The sequence below is a fragment of the Pagrus pagrus genome (genome assembly GCF_965226575.1).
Source record: "Pagrus pagrus genome assembly, chromosome: 1".
In the NCBI taxonomy this organism is placed as follows: Eukaryota; Metazoa; Chordata; class Actinopteri; order Spariformes; family Sparidae; genus Pagrus; species Pagrus pagrus.
Genome location: NC_140185.1, coordinates 24,986,907 through 25,008,307, shown reverse-complemented (window position 1 = coordinate 25,008,307; position 21,401 = coordinate 24,986,907). Strand labels below are relative to the sequence as shown.

Genomic DNA, 21,401 nt, shown 5'->3' with positions numbered 1-21,401 from the left:
ATTTTAGGTTAAAACAATTTGCTAAAATTATCAACAGAATGTGAAGAAATACATTTTGACGTTATGACGACGATGTATTGTGTTGTAGAGACATTGACTTAAGTTAACATGCTAACCAGCGTGTCTTGGGCCAAAGCTCCTGTGCTAGCAGTATAAATACCAACACTTCCCTGGTGCTGCGAGGTCCCAGTCAGTCAACATCAGTTACAACTTTACAATAAACAATTGCTAAATACATATGGTTTATAAAGCATTTTATTGTTTGTTAGCTGTGAACTAACTTTACTAAAGTTTAATTAACATTACATTTATTGAATTTTATGTTTACAGTGTGGGCCGCACTGTTTTGTATGTCTGTAATGTCTCATCCATTAAAATAGAAATGTTGATCACCAAAGAAATTGAATTTACGTTTCATTAGTGATGGTTTTTATAAAGTGTTAGTGAACATATTGCTTCAGGCTAGATTAACCTATTGGTCTGGGGGCCCCGGGCAAAAATTTGGTTTTGGGGACCTATTGACCTCCAGACATTCCTCCTGCCCACTGTGCAGTGTGCCTCTCACCTCAAAGTTTTCACCACAATGCAGACTACACATGGCAGCTTCATTATTTCCCAAGACCATTAGCCATCCTGATACTACAGGAGTAATACTATCGGGTCCCAGGTTTTATGTGTTTCAGACAGTTTGTGATAATTTGATGGCTAAACCCAACTTTAATTAGAAAAATGCCCCATGTGAGCTGCCCTGGCGACCATTAGATCAGGGGTTTTTTTCCAGTGGGAGATTTGTTGTCACAGCACAGTATGATACATAAACTTTCAAATATACACACACAGCAACAGAAACACACAATGAAAAAAATCTTCATGTATACATTGATACATTGCAGCTCACAACAGTGTCGGTGAGCCAGTTTGTTAAGGACTGCTATGGCAGAAGGGACAAAACTCCTGCTGAAGCAAGCTCTTTTTCATTTAAAGTCCTGTATCCCCAATCAGATGATAGTAATGTGAAGTGTTGATTCACATGAATCACTGTGTCCTTGATTCACATCCATTCTCCATCCATCTCTTACCTTATTTCCAGTCACGTCTCTGCTGGATCTGTCTAATAAGGGTGTTATAAGGACACATATACTACATTTTCTTACAGGTCCACAAAATTAGCTAATACTACGCACCCACCTGGTATTTTTATTATGTACTTTTATGAATCAGGTCCCTAAACAAATATGCAGTTGATTAAATCACCAGAAAAACAATTAACAGCCAGCGAACCTGTGGCATGTGGTTTCCCAGGGCAGTTGCTCGCTCTGCCTGGTTGGTAATTCAGCTTCTTTTCTTCTACATTCTCTAATATTTTACTGAGGTTCTTAGGTCCCTGGATCCCATTTAAGATATAATATATGTAAGTATGATATAAATTGTTTTTTGCTTCTTTGATTCTTTGGTGCATTGAAGTTGTATCTTCACTAGTACCACTACTGAATAGCTGGGTCATTTGTTGTTTTGCTGAAAGTGTTTTACTACGTCGTGACTGCAACAGTATGAGATTTTCACAATAAGGTAATTGTCTTACACAATTTCTTGGATCAAATGTAATTATAATTTTACAAAATATTCTGTCCTGACAGACATGAAAACTGATAGAAACTTGAATTTCTTGACAAAAAAAACACAAAAAAAACAATACAGCAGAATTCAATGTAGTATAATAACCTTCAGTTTTTATACCACTGTATACCTTGACACTGGTATGCCCCTGCAACCCTACTACTGTAGGGTATACCAGTTCAGTAATACCATTGCACAGGTTGACTGTAATTGTTGTATTTTATTCTTACCTGGAATGCAGCACCAAATTAAGAAATGGAAAACACCTGCAGGAAGGAGCGTCAGGAGGGATAAGTGAACTCTCAGACTTATTGATATAGCAAAGCAGGCAATAATCAATATTATTGGTATTACTTATGTCAACAAATAAACAGAAAATATTGTATCATAATTGTTATGCCAGTTTTCTACTCTTAAATATATTATAGTACTATAGTATATCTAAAAGAAGTTTCAATAATATCTATTTATATTCAGGGGGAAAAAATACATACAGGAAGTATAAAAGTCTCCATCAGAGAGAATAGTTCTTGTGCTGTGAAAGCATTCATACATCAATTCTGCAGCATTTCTAGAATGAAGTTAGCAAACTAGGTCCTTGTAGGCAAAAGAAGGTTCCCATGGAGGTCGCCGGGCCCGAAGGAGGCAGGTTACTGAGTCAACAGAAGTTATAAATAAATGGGGGAAAGATTTCAAAGGTCTTTTATACCGCAAGGGAAATGGTTCAAGATATTTTAAATTTTATTTGATTCCATAAAATATAATCTCAAGTGTGTTTGTGTGATCACACATCCTGTAAAGTTTGTAAAGCCCTTTCTTTTGTCAAATAAACATGAATTATCAGTAAGTTATCTAATAAAAGATTATTATTCATAGTGCAATTACATATACTTATTTGTATTCCATCAAGCTTATAGCACACATAAATGTGAAATGTGTGCAGTAGAGCACAATCAAGGGCAGCATAAATTAAAGGACCAACACACAGAGGAAAACAGAACATTTCAAAATATTTATTTGAAGTACAAATATGATGATACCAAGGGAGGTCAATGGACAATTAATTTTTATCCAGCATTCTAAATTATTAGCCATAACAAGAGGCACAGAGCCAGTGAGTGTACAGAGAAGCTGTCTGTGTTCAGCGCCGCTGGAGACGAGTTTCTCCCTGTGGGAGCAGACAAACAGAACATCTATAATTACCTTATGAATACAACATCATGGTGTTTGGTGGAAACAAGTGTTATCATAATAAGTATATGTGATCACAAACGCTTCCCCAAGTGAAATAAAATAAAAACAACAGATTTATTATACAGGAGGTTGTTAAAGAGAAGATTTTATCACCTTCATTTTTTTTAAGACTCACCTCTCTGCTCAAGCAGGACGTCGCCTTCGTATCGAGCAAGTCCAACAGCGTGTCTCTGCTCAGTGTCCAGCTCTGCCCACTGCTCCGTGGTGACAGCCCACGCCTGCTCCGCACTCAACCACGACAACTGAACCGCACTAAACACCACCTGTCAAGACACAAATTCTTACTCAGACCTACAGGACACTGAGAGGAAGCACTCTGTGTGAAGACAAAACACACAGCACGTATACCTGTACAGTATGTAGGGTATAGTGTCCATATCCTCCTTTCTAAATCAAATCATATATTCTACATGTCCCTTACTGCAGCTGTTTCACATCACTTTAATGTGTGTGTGTATACTGTATAATTTTAAGAGCAGTAGCTGTTTGCTCCATTACTGATACGTTTCCGGTTTATTAAGACTATATTTTAACAGTGCACTTTGCTTTTTTTTTATATTGTCAAGTTGTTTTTCAAGTAGGCCAGCTTCGATAAGAGTAAACTTGTTAAAAGAAAAAAACAAAACAAATTATTTTTGTGACTATTTTGTTACAATGTTACAAAAAGACTTGATTTATGGTTTGTTTTTTTATATCAGAAAAAATGAATAATATTATTGTAAAAACTCTTTTTAATAGCTATTAATGTTATTTTAAATTATATAAAATGTAGTAGTCTACAACTTTTAAGTTTGGAAATAGTAGTCCACATCATTTTCAGAAAATCAGAAAATCATAAATTTGATTTAAAAATAATTTTCTGATTTAAAAAAAACATATATAAAATATATGTTCATAATCTATATAGGCCTTTTCACTTTTTCACTGCTCATCATAAAAAAAAGTACAGGTGATATTGAATGCACAGTATGCAATTTCTGTCACTGTTGGTCTCTTAGTTAAAACAATGAAAACAAAAGATGTATTTTGATGATGTCATGAAGTAGTGGGGGATCCTGGGAGTTGTTATCTTCATTCATAAACAACCAACACTGCCAATGAAAACTCATCTGATGTGACTCAGGCAGAAATGTTCATGTTTCCCAGGGAGTTATAAAAGCCAAGTGAAACGGACCGTTACCCTGAACAGAATTAGAATCTCTCTGGGTTTAAAAGTTATTGGAAAATTTCAGGATAATAATGTCAGTAAATATATAACAAAGGTTTCGTCTTTTTCTGACCTTTAAAGGCAGAAATGTTCTAACAATAGCTCTGTTGTATTCAAGTGTCCCGGAGAGCCATGACAGTGTTACAGTGAACTAACATGCACGGTACAAGGACCCTGAAACTGAAGCAGCTAAATGGAATCCAGCCGTTATTCATTTATTGTTAGCACCTGTGCTTTTCCTGATTTGGCATGTCAAAATGTCATCTAGGAAAATGGCTTCACTGATTTGTCTCTTTTATACTTTAAAATACTGTAATTGTTATAATTTCTAAAAATTTTACAGTTGAACCAAATTTGCCATTGGTGCTACGTACAGATCTATTCCAAAGGTAAACATTGACTAAATGGCCCTAAAATCATTGGTGAAACTCACTGCCATCTTCTTTGGTGTCATTAGGACGATGGCTTCAGGGGTGATTCCTTCCATTTGTTCTTGTACCAGAGCCGACAGCACCATATCCTCCATCCCCACTAGACAGAGACACAAACAAACTGTTGTCAGATAATTAATGTTTCTCGTATCAAATCACAGGAAAAAGTTTTCCTAAACTTTTATACCCTCAGGGATATTTTTAATTGTACCTATCTATCTGAGAACTGTCATTTCCTCCTCTAAGCCTCCTTCCTCTTTGAAAAAACAACTCAAAAACATTTGATCACAAGTTCTTGCCCCCAGGGATATTATGTTCGACTGTACCTGCCAATGTCCCAATTTCTGTGAAAACTTCTGGTCCCCAAGCGCTGACTGGACCAAAGGCCTCAGGTCTGGACAAACGGCTTGTCAACGCCTCCATCTGCTGTTCTGTGCAAGGCAGGGATGTCTCCCGCAGGAATGGCACAGCCATACTGCAGTTAGAGGGAAAGTATTCAGGTCTTCATCCTCCTCTGAGGCTAAGCAAAATGTTTTCATGATGTTGTGTGCTGCTGAGAAATGTGCACCAGCCTTCTGTTAGTTAGCATCTGTTAGCGAGTGAATGTGAAATCAATTAATGACTCACTGAAACCACAAGAAAGTCATTCTGTTACGCGGCGGACAGATTCATCATGATGTTTACTGTTGCTAATTACTGCTAAGTAGTGCACAAATTGCTTACTAGCTTGTATGCAAACTAGCAGTATTTGTTGACCCCTTTGGAGTACTTATATTTGTTAATGTTCGTCTTTGTTTTGATGCCATTTATCTGACATTTTGTTGTGTCTGGAACATTGTTGGTTCTCTAATGTTGCTTTGAAGACTCACTTATTAAATTGGCGAGTGTGAGCCTTCTTTATTACTTCTAACAGCCATTTTTGTAGCTTTTACAACCATTGTTAAGAGTTGTTGTTCTAGAAGAAGAAGCTGTATAAATACACGAGGTATTTGGCTGACCTGAGGTTGTAGGGGCTCAGTCTTTTGATCTCTGAGGGATACAGGCCACAGATCAGATGGCCAAATGTTGCCAGATCAACGGTGGATAGCTGCTCCACTTTCAGTTTGCGTTTCCGCATCACACCTGTAATCACTGCTCTCATCTGAAACAGGGAATATTAAACACACAGTCAAACCTCAAGATTCACTTTAATTATCATTATACCACACAAGATTGCATAACGCAATGATAGTTGTAGTCCCTGTACTCTACCCAGAATGATCAAATGTTATTGGAATAAATGCAAGAAAAAACACACATTGCATCAGAATGAACATTTCAAAAGGTCACCTTTTTAGGGCTCCACTCTGTCAGCGTCCCCAGATGTGCCAATAAACCCAGATCAGTGAGATTGGCATCGTAAAGCTCTCTTTCTCCCATCTCAGTCACTACTGAGCCCAGAGCCAGCACCTGATCTGCTCTCAGCTCTCTCATCGGACTGAAGGACTGGATCGAAAGAAGAAGGAGAAAATGTTCGAATCACAGATCATGTTGATATTAGAATGCTACTCATGCTTACTCAGCTGTCCTTGTAACTCAGGGTTGGAGACGTGAATTCCTGTTCAATAATTGTGTTCTGATGTTTAGATAAGATAATAACTGGGAACTGCTGCACCACAAGTCAGACTGTAAGGAATCTAAAGGGATGATACTAGGGATGAGTGAGCACACCGTTATCTCTTTCTGTTCAACCAACTAACTTATGTAACTTATTCATTTAAATCTGAAAAATTGCTATGGTTGATTAGAAGTTGCTATATTTATTATTTATTAGACAATGATGAACATAACAGCATCAGATCAGTGGTTTTGATCATAAGAGTAAGAGAACAGAACACATTTTATACTTCTCTCTGCTACCCGATAAGGATTTCCCTTCATCACAAGTATGGATATTGACACATTTTACTCTGATGATACTTGTAAAAGTTACATTATTTGAACCAGATACTTGTTTCAGACAGGTACTTGCTCAGCCCTAGATGATATTGTTACTAACCTGCCTGAGTTTCACCCACACTGCTCTGCGCTGCTCAGAGCTCATTGAGGCGTCTTGAGCAAAAACTTCTACACACTGTTTCAGATCCTCCTGTGACATTCGGCTGAGCTGAGTGGACGTCCAAGCTGAGGGAAATGTCCCTCTGACGTCGGCACAGCTTGGAACTGGCACTGCACCAACAGACAAATAAAAACATACACAGAAACATTTTCACAATTCATAGTGACAGATTTTTCTTATAGATAAAATGCATCCGCCACAGTATTAGACACAGTACAACAACAGCAGTCGAGGAAATATTTATTGAACCTTTTGCCCTCCTGCTCCGTGCTTTGACAATCCCTCGAATGAGACTCTGAGTCTGCTGTCTGTGGCGATGCTGGTCCACACACCGAGTAACACAGACCCCACCCGTCACACTGTCCTCCCAGCGACTTTGACCCACTAGGACCTGCTCCACTGTGTCTTTATTCAACACCGTCTGCACAGAGGAAACATATTATATATTCCTGCTTGTCAGGGTATGTCTAAGAAAGCCAGTTCAAGTGCAGTGAAATGAATTATTTGCACGGGTGGATGCTTTTGGGTGCTTACCAGTGGGATGGAGTTAATCTGCTTTGTTGAGAGAGAAAACACCAGCCTGCCCAAATGTTCCACATCCCCAACTTGCCATTTGGATGGCTCCCTGGCAAGCACAACACATATCTTCTTATTACTGCTGTTTTATGTAATCCACGTCTTATTGCCAGAACAATCCTGGAATCTACTATCAGGCATTTTATGTATTTCAGAATGCAAACAAACTATTCAGTATTACTTCTAGTGTATTACTCTAACGTGTGTGGAACGTATTTTAATTTAAACAACTTTCTAAATAAATACTTCCCATAAGAAATTAAAATGTACAGGTCAGCTTATATTCAATTAAAGGTGAGTTTGTAGCTATGCTATAGCCAGGATGGCATGGTCCATGCTAACCAGCTAGCCCCGGCCCATCCTGGTTCTAAAGCTCCTATGCTAGTGGTGCAAACACCAACTGGTTCTCCTAACTCCTAGTCCAGACCGCTAGCTGTACAGCTAACTGAGGTAACTAGCTAACAGCAGCTATGGGTAGCAGCAGTCAGTGGTTACTCTGGTTTGAGGTGGCAGTTTTACTTAATTCACCTTTTCAGGCGTTTTCGCTTGTATGTGTGTAACTAATAAAGTGTTTTAAATTAACTTGTTGACATATTATTTTAAGACATGTGGTGTTTTCTCCACCAGATGTGTAGCTTTACCCGAGCAAGTCTTTCTGAGTGAGGAGGGCACTAATGTCTCTCAGAGCCTCTCTGGGAATGCAGAAACCCCTCATCTCCTCCAGCCGCAGAGCCAGAGCTCCTCTGTCCACCAGAGCCAAGCTGTCCCGGTCCAAGAAAGGCAGTAAAGGCCCCAGGACGTCCAGAGCGGTGCCATCAATCTCCCCCTCAGCCTGAGAAGAGCCCTGTAGAGCACCACATACAGTCAGTGAGCCTGGATTAGAGGGATTTCACACCAATATGACTTCACTCATGTGAAAAGCTGTTGAAAGATGAGGCAGGTTGCGCCTGAATTTCTTCTTCAATCTGTTTCTTTCTTTTTATGTGTGTTCACGCTTGCTTGACAGGCCTGAATCAACAAATGGAGTTTGCTCTTTCTGCCCCATTTATATGTTGATACAAATCAAATACATGACTCACCATCAGTAACCTGAGCCAATCATCACTGATTTCATTCAACCACAAACAGCATCTCTGAGTTCCAGTTTATGCTCATGGTCATGCTGCCATTTTATCATATTAAATACCAAGACATTCATTTCAGATTTCTATTTAATTAGTTAATGATGTTTATAAATGACATGCAAATTACATATAACAATGTGTCTTCTCATGCACATCATGTAAGGATACGCAGCAAATGCAGTATTTGTATAGCTCATGCTGGTGTTTTACCAGCTCAGTAACGGCTTTCTCTGCTAAATTTGTCTGCTTGTAATGCGGCAGCCTGAGGAAATCATCAAAGTGTGCCTGAATGTGTTCCAGCACGGCTCTGAAGGAAACATTCGAGAGGTTCTCTATCATCGTCACACTGGAAAAGAAGAAGACGAGGTGTAAATCATCTTCAGATAAACTGTGAAATATTTTTGTAAAGAGCAACACACATGTTTAATCAGGAGATATTTACGGTAATGTTGCAGCAAAGCCAGAGCTCAAAGCGCTGAGGTCGGGTTCAGGTTGTTTCCTCAGTTCGTCCACGATACATTTTCGCTGGTAACACAGCCAAAACACATCTGAACTTGTTAGACTCAAATGTGACTTTTAATTTGTTTTCATCAACAAACTAATGACTTTTGTATCAGAGGCTGTGACAAAGACATTGAGGTGTGCTGTGTGTTGCTCACCAGAGCAGGTCTCACGCCTCCAGGCAGCTCACTAACAAACTGAAGCAGCTCCGCAAAATCAGTATCATTGCTCCAAAGCCTCAGAAAGTCACAGCTCATTCCACCTGCAATATGATCCAGATCCCTCCAAGAAACAGAGTGGCCATTATTTAAATTGTTTATTGAGTGACTATCTGACCTGACAATGACTAGATCTGTGTGTTTTGAATCTTTAATTCAGTTTGGAGGTTAAATGAGGTAACGATTGGACTTGGAGATCTGAATGTTCTGCTATAATCCATCCAACTTACCTCGCCATCTGGTTGGTGATGTTTTTAAATTCCTGGATCTTTTTGAACAAAAGCTGAGCCTGTCCACGTGAAAAAAAGGGGTGTCAGAATCAACATTTTGACTGTAGTTTACCTTTGAACAGAAAACATTTAAATCAAAGGAGCTAAATTAAATTATGGTTATGATGAAAGACCAATGGATCAGTATTATGCATGCAAGTCTGCATTCATTTAATTTAATCTACAAAGTTATTTAACTCCTTCACATTGTCTCAACATGATAGAAAATAACTTTGTATTTAATCTGACACTTTTTACTAAACTTCTGGGTCATTCTACACCAACGCACCTAGGGCCTCCCAGTTCATTTCCTTGAAAGAATTAATGTTGAAACTTCATGGGACCTTGTATAATCCTATAACTGAACTCTTGTTCAGATGTGACAGAAGTGCATTAATACTCCACAGAACCAAATTTTGGTTGCGAGAAAGTAAAAACTAGTGCAGACATGAATTTTGAAAAATTACAGAATGTTTAGTTCTGGTAAAAAATGACTTCATGTTATTAATTTGTTATCTTCAGCACCAACTATTTAAAGGAATACATGTTGCCAAATTTCCTCAGGGTCTCTTGGATGTTTCAACCCAGTCCAGTAAAAAATGTGTGATTGCAGAGGATTCGAAAACATATACACAAAAATGCTGAAAGTTAGCTCAGAGGGCCAAACTTAAAATTCTTAACCTAAAAAAGAATTTTGAATACAGCTATAGGATTTTTGCAAGAATGTAATAGTTTCAACATACTTTTTTTTGAGGAAGTCCATGAAATGAACTGGGAAAAGCTCTGGATGTTGGGTGAGTTGGCAGGGAATGACCCTTATGTAATAAAATTTGGTTGAAAATGTAAATGTTATTAAAAAACTTAGAGTCGCTGTTTCAGCCAAATCATTTTTTGAGTGTACAGACAGGTGGATTTATAGTTTAATCACCAGTAATTACAATGTGACAATAAAAGGACTGTTATAAATGTTTAATCACACACATAACGCGGGGAAGTGAAACATTTAACTTCAGGGTTATTTAAATATAATATTTTAGGTTTAATATTCACTGACACAATATATTTAAGTGCAGCCACTAACTGAATAGGGCAATCTTTATTGATATGACTCAGGTCTTGTTAGGCCGAGAACAGAAGATGAAATACACTCTTGGCTGTGACAAAATCCCTTTAAGGTAGCCATTATTAATTTAAGCTACACTCCTCCACACCATTGTACTACATCCAAACTAATTAGCTTGATGGCGGCTGATGCTTATGGAGTATTAATATCCTGAAAGGCTCACCTGAAGCATATCCAATGAGTTACGGATTAATGGGACTGAAAACTGAAGCTGGTAACATTTTCTCCTTTAGTCAGAGAACCTCCACCCATTGTTGTCATATCAATGCAGCTTCAAACAGCACACAAAGGTGGATCAAAGTAAAATGTGCACCTGCTGTGACGACCAGAGTACGTTTCTGTACAGGCTGATGTCTCTTAGGATTGCTTCTCCATTTAAGGTTTCTGTCAGCTCCTTCAGAGGGACAAATGGTAGCAGACAGTTTACCTGCTGAGTGCTGTTCTGAGAGTCCCTGTGTAGAGCCTGTCGACATAAAACAACAACAACAACACTGTCAGTTGTGAAGGGGAACTGTTAAACCTTGTCATCTATTCAGTCTGTATTTCTACTGTACTGCATATGCTTTATAACTGTCAATCCAGATATCATATGATGGTCATAATGTTGCTTGGATATGTATAAAGACATCTTGTTCTCCGATAAACTTGTGATGAACTCGTGGGTTCATGTGTTTGACGTTGAGGTAATGTAAAATTGAAACTGTTGCTAAGGAGCAGAAGGCCGGTCAGGGCTGGTTTCTTTGTCTGTTGAACGCTGTTTTGGTCTCAGTTGCAGTGTTTTGGCAATATCTTACATAGAGATGTCTGCCTTCTCTCCATTATAATGAAAGGAGATGGTACTCGTATCACTCGACCATATTCACACAGCGGCAATTTTCCCCTCAGGAAACATTACGCTCAGGGTGGGAAGCTCTAATGTTGTACTACTGTGCTCCAAATTGCAAGCTGTGTCACCTAAACGCAGGGAATCTGACAAATAATTATTATTTCACAGCTTCCCAATTGATCCGCAACTGAAAAGACAATGGGTAGTGAAAATCCGGAGGGACAGCAGGCAATTTTTCAATGACCCATTAGCTTAAATAGGATAGGAAATAGGCTTAAAGTAGCGTAACGTTGAATGTAATGAAACGGTAATGCTAGCTAGGAAGTGGTTGAATGCTATCGTTAGCTAATGGGTTATCCAATATGTTGTTTTACCTCAAAATATGGCCTGATGTCCCTCCAGATTTTCATTGTCCGATAACTTTTCAGTTGCTAATCAACTGGTAGATGATGAAATGATAACAATATGTCAGATTATACAACCTGCAACCTATGACAGAGCAGCATAACATTATCCAGCATTCAAGCTCCCCACCTTGAGTACAACGTCAGAGGAAAATGGCCGCCGTGCGAATAGGGTCAATGGCATCCTCGGCTGAGCTCATACTTGTTAACCTTTGGGCTCTCAAAAATAGGGAGAATTTTGAAACCAAACTTGGGTTTTGGGGTCCAACCCCCAAAAAATGTGAGATTCAAGGACTGTCCCGTGTTAGTCAGCCTCTCAGTGGGAACTGACGTAGATTTTACAGCCTCTTCCCTTTAAAACTTTATATAAGAAACAGGAATTCTTCTCTCCAGGGCGTCTGAAATTTTAAACAATCTGTCTCTTCTCCATTTCTCTGTCCATCTCTTACTCACAGAGGAGGACGAGGCGCAACAGTACAGCAGACTACGCACTGTACCGGCCAGAAACTGGTTATGATAACTAAAAGGGGAAAATAAGGGTGAAAAATTGCCAGAGATACGAGAGAATTGTGACCCTGGGAGGAAAATGGGAGAGGGCAAAGTAAAACAGGAGTCTCTCCCGGGAAAATCGGGAGGGTTGGCAAGTATGGCTGAGCTGTAGCTTAGTTAGCATAATATACTTAGCCTCCTCATCCATAAGTAGATGAAAAGAATATGAAACTGCTCACAGCAAGGTCTGTGGATTATCTTTAATAACCGGTCATGACTTCTGTGAAGAGACATTGCTGTTGAGTTTTTTTAAATATAGCTTATCTTTCTGACCCCTAGAGCTTGATAAGCTGAGTGCCATCTAACTCCATTATAATTCAAAAGAAGGCAGCAGACATCTCGACAGCTGTTATCTCCAAAATTCTGCAACTCACACTAAAACAGGCAAGATGGATAAGTAGCACCAGTATTTTAGATTTTGGGGTGAACTTTTTCTTTAAAGGGCCCTTTAGAAAACACAAGGTAGGTTCAAACATGTGGATCAAATGAACACTGTCAGGAAACCTGAGATAAATGTTTCTCTGCATGCTACGCTGCAGTTTTTTGTTTTAATGAGATATTTTCCAGTAAGTTTGAAGCTTCTGGATGGTGTCGAATCATTTCAGCTGCCAAAACCATTTACTCAAAATGGTGAGTGAAAGCAGGGTTTGAGGAGGGATGAACAGATAAGGAAAGTTAGATGATAGCACCATCACCTCCTGCATTGCATTGTATAACATGGCTCTATGGCCGGGCTTCAGCTCAGTTAGCAGCGTTCTCCAGCACTGGCAGTGGGCAGCTTCAGTGATCTCAGGCCACTGGAGGTCTCTGAGCACAGCGGGGGAGAGACCAGAGTGTAATGGCTTCAGTCTGCACAGTTTTTCCATGGTGAGCTGGCAGGGAGAGAGAAGCACGGTGGTGAAAGTGCAGCTGGCTGGAACTCAGCAAAAATATTTTGAAAATGTCTACTTACAGTGGTGTCCTTTGATATCTTGGAGAACATTTGAAAAGCCTGAGGAGAAAAAATTGCGAGTGGGCGTACGAAAATACACAAGTGTTGGCATTTTAAGACAGTTTGATACCTGGGGGTGAAGGTCACATGTTTAATCAGTGTTCAGCCTCGTTTTTCTTGAGAAATTTGGTAGCTAATAAATTGTAGATCTACAGTTATGACAAAAAACCCTGCAGTACATATTAAAGGTTGTGAAAAATGCATCATGATTACTTCTTACTGAAAACATTTATTATTGCCTCATCTTTTTCAGCCACATTTGGAAACTTTCATTTAAAAGCACTTCATTTGAACAGGTTCACAATTTCATGGTAAGTAGGTGGTAATGACTGACTTTTTTGTTGACTTTTTTTAAATTACCCCCTAATTACCATTATAATTACCTCAAAACTGATCTAAAATGACCCCAACATGATTTAATAATATTCTGCTTTTTTCCAACAAGCAGTTCATAAATAGCTGGTTATTTATTTCATACACTTTCAGGAAACCTCCAGCTAGTTTCTGTCTAACTTCTCCACAGCAGACCAGTAAATTATTGTAAGTTGTTGCAGCTAAATTACAACAACGAACTTGAATATTCAATAATAATAATAAAGGCCTGATTTTTTTGTTATTATTATTTCCAGGTAGTTATTGTGGTAAATTGGCAGCATTTTCAAAGAAATTTCAAATATGTTCCTTGGTAAATACATCTTGCTTACCATGAAATTTGAGGATGTGTAAAATGACGTTTTGCCAAGATTACTTTCTACAAAATGCTGGAGAACATTTAACAACTGCGCCCAAGAGGTAACAAATAAATTCCCTACTGACCTGGGCTGGAGAATATCTGTGTAACCCTGGTTGTGACAGGATTTCCAGGAGTTGTTGTGAGGGGAGTGACAGCAGGAAGGAAGCTCCTAACTGAGGTAACAGACCAGTGAAGGCAGACAGGTCTGAAGGATCCATGCTGCTGACATTCAGCTTCTGAACGGCTGGTATCAACCAAGAGGACAACTGTCCATCACACACAAATCAGCCCAGTTAGTCAAACATTGGTGGAAGAGCACAGTGAGAAAAAATGATGAGGATGTCAGTGGTTTAAAGAAGATTTACTGAACAGGTAGTGCTTACCCTGCCGCTGTCACTGATGAAGCCCTTGGACATGCACTGAGCCAGCTGCTGCCAGAGAGCTAAAGACGCAGCTGAGTCCTGAAGAAATGAACCCAGGTCCACTGGATCCAGGTAACATGTGAGGACTCCTAACCTGCAAACAGAATTTGATTTCCTCTATAAAACCACACAAATCAATACATAAACAAACTATGATCTAACTTGTCAATGCCAATCAGTCACAATCTTGTATATCAATAAATAATCTCCCTTAGAGGTCATGTCGTCAGGACAGGAACAGCTTTGTGAAGTGTGCTCTCAGTTGATTAAACTTGTTCATAGTACCGAACGAAAAGCAACAGTGAACGCAGGAGCTCTGTATGTGAACAATGTTGGATAACTCTTCTGTTCAGCACTTCTAAGAGATCATAAATAAAGACAGACAAACATGAACATTAACTGAAGGTATCTCAGTCCCACCTCAGAATGTTATCACTGGTCAGGTTCTTCTTCTTGTTGAAGAGGGTCCGGAGCACGTGGCGCCCCCGGACACCATCCAGACTGCCGTTGCCTAGAAACTCTATCAGGGGAGTGAGCTAAAGAAGACAACAGATTAAAAGTTAGAACAAGCTAAAAACAAAAATCACAGATTAGTGACAAATTAAAGAAATTAGAATTAAGACCAGTGGTTGGAGTTTATTTAAGAAATAAATGCTATGTGGACCCGGACCTTAGACATTTGTGTGAAATGTTGTCATAATTAGCATATTGATTCTTGAGTTATGTTCACAGAACATGTTATGTGAAGTCACAGTGACCTTTGACCTTTGACCACCAAATTCGAATCAGTTCATCCGTGAGTTCAAGTTGTTGCTTTCTTCCCAATGTGAAGAAATTCCTTCAAGGCTTTCATAAGATATCGGGTTTACAAGACTGGGATGGACAGATGGACAGACAACTCCAAAACATAATGCCTCCAGCCACGGTGGTGGTGGTGGAGGAGCACCTAAATCTCCTATAAGCCCTTAACTGAAATGAGATCTGATGACTGTGAAGGCCATAAAACCCTCCTGTGGTCTTTACGACTCGCATGGAAGTATCCCGACTCATGTATTTAGGTTTTTCCCTTAATTTGACATCTGTACATATGTAAGATCCCCAATCCATGGCCTGAATAATCACCTGATCATGTCTGTGATGACTAACATCTATGAAAGAGATACAGCAATTATGTTAAGACTTTCAAAATTAGCAGATCGGCCTCTTACCTGCTGTGATGTCAGCTGCTGAAAATGACTGACTGGGAGGTAAGGTAGAAGTGGGAGGATGGAACTGAGAAAGTACGGTGGCCACGTAGGGACATCACCCAGCACACTCGACTGCAGGAGTCGTTTTACAAAGGCCTTTTTCTGGAGCGACTTCATCCCTGAGCTGTGATCACGAATGGCTGTCAACCTGGAGAGCAACACAGATGCTGTTACCGACAGGAAAAGTTACTGTGTATTAAACTTAACACGATCGCTTCGTAGGTCAGCAACTCACACGCTGTCGTTGACTATCAGGGAGGCTGGGAAGCTCATGATGTCAGAGACCGACATGAAGGGAATGAACTGAGACAGGTCGACGAACAGTTCTGGGGTCACTCGGGGGAACTTATGGATGAAAGCAGCGGTCATTGTTTCCATGGCCTGCAGCTCTTTTTGAGAGGCCTGACAGAGAAAACAATAGAGCAGGACAGAAACTGATGTGTATTCAGTCTGGCCCTCTTTAACTATGCATGGGCCGTGACATAGATTCAAGTAAAATAGAGACAGCACAGGAGAGTGTGAACAGAACTATAGGCATAGAGGCACAGTACATTGTAAAAAGATCTTATATCTGCAAAATGTGCTTCATAAAAAGTGTCACTTGTAGACCATATTCACGCAGCGGCCATTTTACCTTGATGTCACGTTCAGGGTGGGAAGCTTGAATGCTGGGATGATGCCGCTGTTTTGTATATTGCAAGTCATATAAATGTAGGGAATCTTACAAAATGATATTATTTCACCATTTCCCCATTAATAAGCAACTGATGAGAGGATAGTAAAGACCTCGAGGGACAACTATTAGCTTCTGTTAGACTGTGGCTAACATTAGCATTAAACCACTTCCTAGCTAACGACACTGCTTGATAATCTTACATTATACAGCAAGAAAGGCATTGATTAATTCTAAAATATCAGCACACAGCTTGTAATGTAATGCACAGCCAATAATGTGTACATCCCGCACTGTCACGAGTGTCTCCGCAGCTGATATCTCCAAAACTCAGCATCTCACATCAAAACAATCTAGATGGATAAGCAGCCCTACAGGTGAGAGTTAAAATATGTATTTTATGATTTGGGGGTGAACTGTCCCTTTAAGAACAAACCTGGTCGGTTTCAACATGTAGCTGGTCCCAACTCTGATGCATATGTGAGAGGAATCTCTTCACAGCATCTTTTTCTGCAGACATCACAAGCGTGCGAATGCTGTCTCTTGGCATCTGGAGGTACTCCTGGTGAGATAAAGTGGTTCCCCTCAGTGTAAAGTTCAGTGAGCTGATCTGAAAGATTGAAATGTGAATGTAGCTGCACAGGCCGGTACCTGCAGCAGAACCCTGAGAGCAGATGAGTTGTCGTCCCGCTGGATGAGGTCCCACAAGACGGGCTGGTGTAACAGCAGAAACAAGTTATTCACTCTCTATCTGAGTGTGTGTGTGTGTGTGTGTGTGTGTGTGTGTGTGTGTGTGTGTGTGTGTGTGTGTGTGTGTCACTCAGCCATCTTACACTGAAGCAACTCAGCAGGTCCTCTTTGAGTGTGGCGTTCCTCTCTCTGCGGAGGAAGACTCCCACAGTTTGAAGGACGCTCATGGAGGCCTCTGGCTGCAGTGCAGCCCAGGAGGTGTTGTCGAGGAGAGTGGAGAGGAGGATGGCCTGGCCCAAACCTTGCCTCGCCTCTCTTTCCCCCTCGTCCAATCCCGAAGAGAGGCCCACCATGAAGTCCAGGACACGCAACACATATCCCAGCGCCACTAAAAACCCTTCACGCTCCCCTCCCTCCACCTCACACACACTCAGCTTGTGTACGACTTCCACCAGCAGCGGAGCCGGGTCCACACACAGTTGTGAGGTGTCAAACTCATACGGCGCTGGGAGCATGTCAAAAAACCTCTGCAGCAGACACTTCCTGCCCTCCAGCTCTGCCTGCAGATCAGCACAGAAATCAGCAAACTGAGGCATTGATCTCAGGAGTCGATGGTAGAGTGTGGCGTTCAGACAGATATACTCTCTCAATCCATGTGTCTGCCCACAGAGCTCCAAAAGAGTGGAGTTAGTGAAATGATGCACAGCCCAGTCCTTGTACTGGCAAGTCTCCTCAATGGTGTCAACATGGGAGAGGTTTTGTATTTTGGAGCAGTAAGCAGCGGCCCAGCTGCCCTCTGGCAAGGACTGGTGCGAGTCCAGGGACTCTCTCCCACACAAAGCTGAGATCAGGACGGAGTTGTTGGGTAGAAAGCAATGTCTAAAAGTCTGGGCACTGAGAGACCTGCTGCCCAACTGGGCCAGACAGTTCTCGTCGAGTTCTGGACTTTCTATCGGCTCGACCGACAGCTGCACACACAGCTCGTCTATGCTTGTCTGGTTAAAAAAATGGTAGTCCTTTGTCAAGGCAGCCTGCAAATAGTAAAGTAAGCATAAGTTAAAATGAAGTAAAGGGACCAACAGATGCAACAGACATTTAGCAAAAAGTTCCCGGAAAACACTGCAAGCAATTCATTACCTGATGTGCTCTCTGCAGCCAGAAAGAAGAGTTGGCACACACCGTGTTGTTGAATTCATGGGCGAAGAACTCACTGCAGACATGAACCCAAAGGAAGTCCTCTTCAGCAGCAGACAGGTACCAAGCCGCATCCGAGCACGTGGCGTGCAGGTCGAGCCCCATCTGGGCCACTGCGGGATCAACTGAGCCGTTCTCCCCTTCAAACAGTTTGCAGTAGAGGAAGACAGTGAAGTTGGAGACGCCTGTCAAGCCCGGGATCGACTCGTTACACGCCGCCTCTAGGATTTCTATTGAGGTGGAGAACTCCATCTCTTTCTGCAGGTCGATGCTCTCTCTAGTTTTCCCTGTTTGTGGCTGGTTGAACTGCGAGCGACCAGGTGCGGTGGAGAGTTCATGAAGGCGGTTTTGTTTGGAGGTTGATCTTGAAGAGGGGGCTGTTTTTGATCTCACTTCATCTCCTTCAGTGGAGGGGCAGGACAGGAATGGGAGTGAGCTCGGGAGACCCTGGGACATCACGCCCAAAGCCTGAGTGTTCCACGTCACGTTATTTCTTATCCCCCTACATGTGCATGGACAGAACAGTGGTATAATTCTGTTTTTGCGAACAATTTACTGTCAGACGTGGTCATATTCCTAAAATATCTTACCATAAGATCAGTTGTCTCAGGTCGCCTTCAAAGAGACAAACAAAAAGCAAATATTAACAGAAAATCAAAGTGTATGAGTGGTGGAAAAAGCAAGTGGAGACTCCTATAGTACGTGCCTGATGTAACAGCGCAGCTCAGCTAACAATGCCCAAGATATAATGTTACTGACATCAATGAGAGGATAAAGAGATTAGCCGGGCTAACAACAGATGCTTTCATCGGCCAGGATGATTACAAAGATTTTAAAGCAGTGGCAGTCACTGTCACTGTCTCTCCTGGATCCTTCAGGTGAAACCAGGGCCAAACTCAGGAGGCTGTTAACAAGGGTTTATCTTGGATGAACAACGTTAAATGCAATATAAATAATGCATGATTTACTTCTTTACATAAAATATGTTTGAACTGACATGTTGTTTAATTAATAAGGTATTAAAACTTATAATATCATTGCTTATCTCAGAGTCATCTTCTGAAGCAAAGCTTCCAAATGTGAGAGTGCATCTACACACAGCAGCATCTGCCACGTGAACTATGGCTGGAAGCTGCTCTTTCTTAAATATATACTGATTATATAGTCAGCTTGTGTGTATGACTGTATGTAACTTTTAACACTTTTCAAGTCAGCTTTCTGTCCAAGGTTAAAGAGTTAATAGCTGTCTGATTGTGCAAATATCCTGTGAAGCCAACTGCTCAACATACTCACCAACAGAGCACCGGCCCTGAATGTTGGGCTGTGGCACGTCCACCAGAGTGCTGACATCATCAAGCAGCGCCATGGTTACTCGTGACACTTTTTTCCTCAGGTTGTCGTAGACAGAACTACCCACCCTGTGCAGGAGGCCCCTCCTCAGCCCGTCTAAACTCTGCACCAGAGCTAGATTTTTCTGTGCCAGGTGGCCACCTCGCTCTCCTCCGCCTGAGCGCGACAACGCCTGTAGGAGTAAACTTTGCATGAAGTCCGGATCATCCTCTGTCGCCATCATGTCATCCATAGATGCATTTACAGAAAAGCCATCCTGCCTCAAGGCCTCAGGAGGCATGCTGAAGGGCTTAAAGCGTCCAAAGGCACTTGAGCCTTTACTGTGTTCAGCACCTTCCCCTGCTGGATGTAAACTGACCACAGGCTTCCAGTTGCGGGTTTCGAGGAAACGCAGCAGCTGCTGAAGCCAGCTAACATTGAAGGCACAGTCACTACGACCCTTGAGAGCACAGATAAAGCCCTGCAGGCCTGCGCTGGCCTGGCCATAAGTCCCACTGATCAGAGCCTGAAGCGAAGCTTCCAGCACAGCGCTCACTGTCCTCCAGTTCTGAGACAAGTAAGTCAAGAGGGGCCTGTTGGGCTGACGCTCTGATAGACTGAGCAGACTCTGCAGCAGCCCCAGGAGCCAGTCCCAGTGAGGGCTGCCCCTCAGGGACAAAAACCAGTCCTGCACTCTGACGCTGGGTCGTGGTGGCACCCGGCCATTCCACTGGTTCAGCGCAGCACTCCCTTCAGACTGGAGAAAGAAATGCAGCACCTTCTCCCACAGATGATCCTCATCTGGCTCGGCTGGTGCCTCCTCCAGCTCAGCACCCATCTCTTGGAGGTACAGAGAGATGTTGTAGAGGAAGCCAGACAGACGGTGCCTGTCAATTGGCTTGTTTAAAGAAGGCAGGTTCTTGTTTGGAAAAAGTGTTTTCAGGCTCCCCATGATATTCCTCACCCAAGGGTGCACAGGCTGCTCCTTGTTTGTTTCTGGAGGAGCTTTCTGAGGACTCCAACCACTTCCTGTACTCCATTTTGAAATGATCTCCTTAAGAATGGCGTTTCTGCTGTCCTCTTTACCACCTCCTGAAAGAGTCCCATTAGAGGCAGCATCATGTATTAAATATGTTTTTAATAAACACACAAATATTGTATTTAGCAACATGATTTCTGGGGGTGCACTCACCTGTGTTCTCTGGGGATCCTTGTCCCAGTAAAACAGCGCAAAGTATGATGCTTGTGAATCGAAGAGTGACCATCCCTGGCCCTTTCTCTGCCATCTTCATCTCATGCCAGTCACATCTTTGTCCTCATCCTGTTTTTCCTATTGATTTCACAACACCTCGTGTTTAAACAGATGCTGCTTTTTTTATTTTCATTGATGAGATGGACTCAAGGAGTAAAGTATCTTGGCGGAGAGGGCGCATTAAACCTTAATGACTAGCTCCCACATCACCTTACCACTTTCACTGCATGGTCACTGAAACAAGTATCATGTACTTAACTTATAAAAACTGTAAGAAAACTGGGTCCACATGTGATGCTGGAAAGTGTGACCAAAGACAGGTTATGAGTGTGAGAAAAGATATTCAAATACACAGTTAAACACAAACTTCTGATTCTTAAAGAGATCAATTTTACAAATATAAGGATACATCCTGTTTAAAGCATTTTTTGTTAATTTTACCAACAGTAATGAGAATTCAAGGACCAAAATTCAGAACTCACCAGCAGTTACAATCCATTTATTCAAGTATCCCTTCAAGTTTTTGCCAGCATCTCTAACTTGGCCGTGTCAACACACTCGGAGCTGACCTCTTTCTGAGTGCCACTCTCTGTTTCACCATCACTCTGACTTTCTCTACCTTTCACTCTCTCCTCCTGCACCCCTCCCACCTGTGTCCTCTATCCCTCTCTTT

At 41.4% G+C, this 21,401-nt stretch overlaps 1 protein-coding gene across 1 annotated transcript; it reads right to left on the bottom strand.

The window, feature by feature from the left end:
- Positions 1–2,670: 2,670 nt before the first annotated feature.
- Positions 2,671–20,768, bottom strand: LOC311270735 (stereocilin; the record flags this gene model as incomplete). Its single annotated transcript, XM_084375863.1, has 29 exons — positions 2,671–2,785; positions 2,987–3,134; positions 4,512–4,609; positions 4,836–4,984; positions 5,508–5,650; positions 5,839–5,994; positions 6,548–6,717; positions 6,857–7,028; positions 7,142–7,232; positions 7,825–8,027; positions 8,518–8,653; positions 8,750–8,832; positions 8,967–9,090; positions 9,257–9,315; positions 10,732–10,881; positions 12,893–13,069; positions 13,150–13,188; positions 14,005–14,187; positions 14,305–14,437; positions 14,764–14,879; positions 15,552–15,738; positions 15,826–15,992; positions 16,700–16,825; positions 16,915–16,977; positions 17,097–17,984; positions 18,091–18,649; positions 18,738–18,762; positions 19,441–20,568; positions 20,669–20,768. The coding sequence occupies 29 exons, from the start codon at positions 20,766–20,768 to the stop codon at positions 2,697–2,699; spliced, it is 5,862 nt and encodes a 1,953-aa protein (XP_084231989.1). The 3' UTR covers positions 2,671–2,696.
- Between the last annotated feature and the right edge of the window lie 633 nt (positions 20,769–21,401).